General features: G+C 33.9%; 1 protein-coding gene across 1 annotated transcript; it reads left to right on the top strand.

Moving 5' to 3' along the window:
- The first annotated feature begins 1,194 nt into the window (after positions 1 to 1,194).
- LOC141049916 (olfactory receptor 11L1-like) lies at positions 1,195 to 2,124 on the top strand. The gene has a single exon (XM_073546757.1). The coding sequence runs from the start codon at positions 1,195 to 1,197 to the stop codon at positions 2,122 to 2,124; it is 930 nt and encodes a 309-aa protein (XP_073402858.1).
- The last annotated feature ends 1,214 nt before the right edge of the window (positions 2,125 to 3,338 follow it).

Consider the following 3,338-nt stretch of genomic DNA (forward strand, 5'->3'; position numbering starts at 1 on the left):
CCAGTGTAAAATGTGAATTTCTTCCCCATTGGGCAACTTTTCAATTTAAAATGGAAGTGCACAAGGGTTAAGAATTTCTGCAAATCTGAAATAATTATTAATCATAGCATTTTTCCCTACCGAATAACTTGTTTAGTCTGCAGAGCATTGTGATAATTTAGCCTTTAATTATTCACAAATTCCCTGAGCAATTACCATTACATGAAGATGCATACTAGACAACAATAAATGGGGGGAAGAATAATGAGAATGTTCTTTATTATGGAAGATCGTCCTCATGGTGTCTTCTGCCATCGTCATCATCTCTGGCACAGGTAAGCTTCATATGACGGTTGTTTCCTAACGATTTGTGGGGATAGTTGTTGTTTCGTAGTATACAAGGATCTGCTCCTAATGCTCGCTCATGTTACAACAGGTGAGTTTAAGCCCCTGGACCAATAAGTGTGTAAGTTTCTGATGATAGACCGAGCAAACATCATTCTTTTCTTCCCTGTAGTGAAAACAAATTTACAACATGGAGTCTTCCAGACAAATCCATATATTAGTGTCTTATTTTTAATAGGGAGAGATAGTTCTTTAAATGTAAAATAGAAAACTAAATATGCAAATTGTCTCTTCCAAGAAGCAGAGGACTTGAACTCTACTAGGAGTGGCAACCATAAAAATCAATATCAACGTTTAATGAAGCTTGTCATATGGCTTAGGATAAAAGCCAAACGTATGCTATATTTGCAGACACGTGTTTCAGGGTATTTGCTACTCTTCAATGCAAAACAAGAGGCCAGATGTGGCTGTATGATGGTCCTCTGACTTGGTTCATAGGGGTAATATCAACCCACTTCAAATTCTAGGATTACAAAAAGTCTGCTTTCTTCTTGAAACAACGCTACCACAGTCCGTCAATAGAACATGGGATTGGAGTTCTGCGCCGACTGGGTTTTAACTGATTGTCATTTTGTGGTGGCATCGGTTTTCAAGATGATTTGAACGCAAAAAGATTAAGCATTTAACAGTGAGCATGGCGAAAAAACAAGTAAAGTAGATCACCATTTGGGCAGATATGTAAGGCCTAAACTCAGAATCAATGCGCTAATGATTGACTCCTCTTTCGCAAAAAGTCATATTCTGCATTCTTTTTTTTTCCAGCCATGGCTGCATGAAGTGATGGTCCCATTGGTCTTATTAATTAAAACAATGGACAAAAACCAGACAACAGTCACCGAATTCTTTCTACTTGGTTTCCAAATCTGGTCACCTTTCCATATGTTACTGTTTATTTTCTTCCTGCTGATCTACATGATAACCCTAACCGGTGATTTTCTTATAGTGATTCTGGTGACAATAAGTCATCGACTGCAGTATCCGATGTTCTACTTCCTCAAGCACCTCTCGGTTTCGGAAGTTTTATTTACGTCTAATCTCACTCCCAATATGTTGTATGTCATTTCCAGAAGTGGCGGCTTCATATCATACACAGGTTGTATCACACAGTTCTACCTTTACATAGCTTCAGGCAGCTTGGAGTCTCTTCTCCTCACAATTATGTCTTATGATCGATATTTAGCCATATGTTACCCGTTACGTTATGCCAACATGATGAACCTCCAATTTTGTCAAACCCTCGTCTTGGCCTCCTGGTTACTGAGCTTCACACTCGTTTTAATAACTGTTGTCCTTTTATGTCAACTAAACTTCTGTTCCTCAAATATCATTGACCATTTTTTCTGTGACTTTGCTCCTCTTGTGGACCTCTCCTGCTCAGAGACCTCTGTCATCAGGATGGAAGTTGTTTTCCTCTCCATTCCTATAGTGGCCTCCACATTTTCTTTTATTCTCTGGTCCTATATCTGTATTTCTATCACCATTCTCAATATTCCTTCCACCACTGGGAGACGAAAAGTCTTCTCCACCTGTAGCTCTCATTTGGCTTCCGTAGGCTCATATTATGGTCCTCTCATCGTAATATACATGGTGCCATACAGGAGGGATTCCCTTAATGTGAACAAGTTCTTGTCAGTTCTGTACACTGTGTTTACTCCATTTTTTAACCCTTTAATATACAGTTTTAGGAATGAAGAGCTTCAACGTGTTCTCCGGAGGCTACTGAACCTTGAACGTACATAGCAAGCAGCACTCTTCTGCTGATAGTATTGAATATGACTGTGCGGCATATATCTGAGCAGCAATAATAAAGAATACAAATATAAATTTAGAGTAATATTTTTTCCTATCTGTTATTTTATTTTTCCATACAAATTATTATTTTAGATTTTAATTTATTTTCGTTTTTATATAAATAATAAAATTAATAAATAATAATTAGAATAATTTTATTTTTCCCACATAAACAAATCCCACAGATTTTTTTTTTCAATTATCCAGGAACTTGTCAATCAATTCATTAATGAATAAAATAAATTAATAAATTATAATAATATATATTCATTAAATTAATAAACTATATACTTATATATGTATATAATTTATTAGTTTAATTAATTCATTAGTTCATTGACGTATTCCCTGGATATTTAGAAAAGAAAAAATCTGTGGGATTTGTACATGTGAAAAAAAATAAAATTATTATTATTTATTTATTGTATTATTCATTTACAAACTAAAATAAAATCACCCATAAATATATTTTTAATCAAATGCGTTATATGGTCAAATTAAATAGGACAAAATAAATGAATCTGTCGTCAAACCACGTGATAGTCAGCAACTAAATAAAAACAATATCACCGGAATCACATAAATAATAAAAAGATTGGATATACATTTCCCAAAATAATGCACATAACACAATGTAATGACATCCTGGTGAAGTAAAGTACAAGCAATTTCATGCTCCTTAGAGGGACTAAAAAGAAAAAACATATTTAAAAATGACTTAAATTTTTTTTAAAAAATATAGGAGTTTACATTTTCTCTTTTTCCAAATGCAACAAAAAGAAATGAAAAAAATAAAAATAAAATAAAATTATTAAATATGGTATCCCATAAATAAACAAAGTGAAGCTTCCAAAATTTGAAAAAGAATTGCATTTTGTTCAGTGTTTTTACGTCCAAAATGGAGGAGAAAGTGATCAAAACATTGTACTGTATGGACACAAAAATTAAACGAACCAAAACAATCACAAAAAAAACAAGCCCTCACACAGCATCATGGAAACATATGGGTCTCAGAGGACAGGAACAAAAACTACATTTGTTTTTCTACAAAGTTCTGCTCATTTTTATCTAAATATACAGATGTAATATCACCAAAATCACACTGACCGGAAGAATCTGGTCGCCAGGTCATTTTTACACAATGTAAGCCATAAAAACAAAAC

Source organism: Dendrobates tinctorius, unplaced genomic scaffold (assembly GCF_039654945.1).
Source record: "Dendrobates tinctorius isolate UK_male_01 unplaced genomic scaffold, ASM3965494v1 ptg000151l, whole genome shotgun sequence".
Lineage (NCBI taxonomy): Eukaryota > Metazoa > Chordata > Amphibia > Anura > Dendrobatidae > Dendrobates > Dendrobates tinctorius.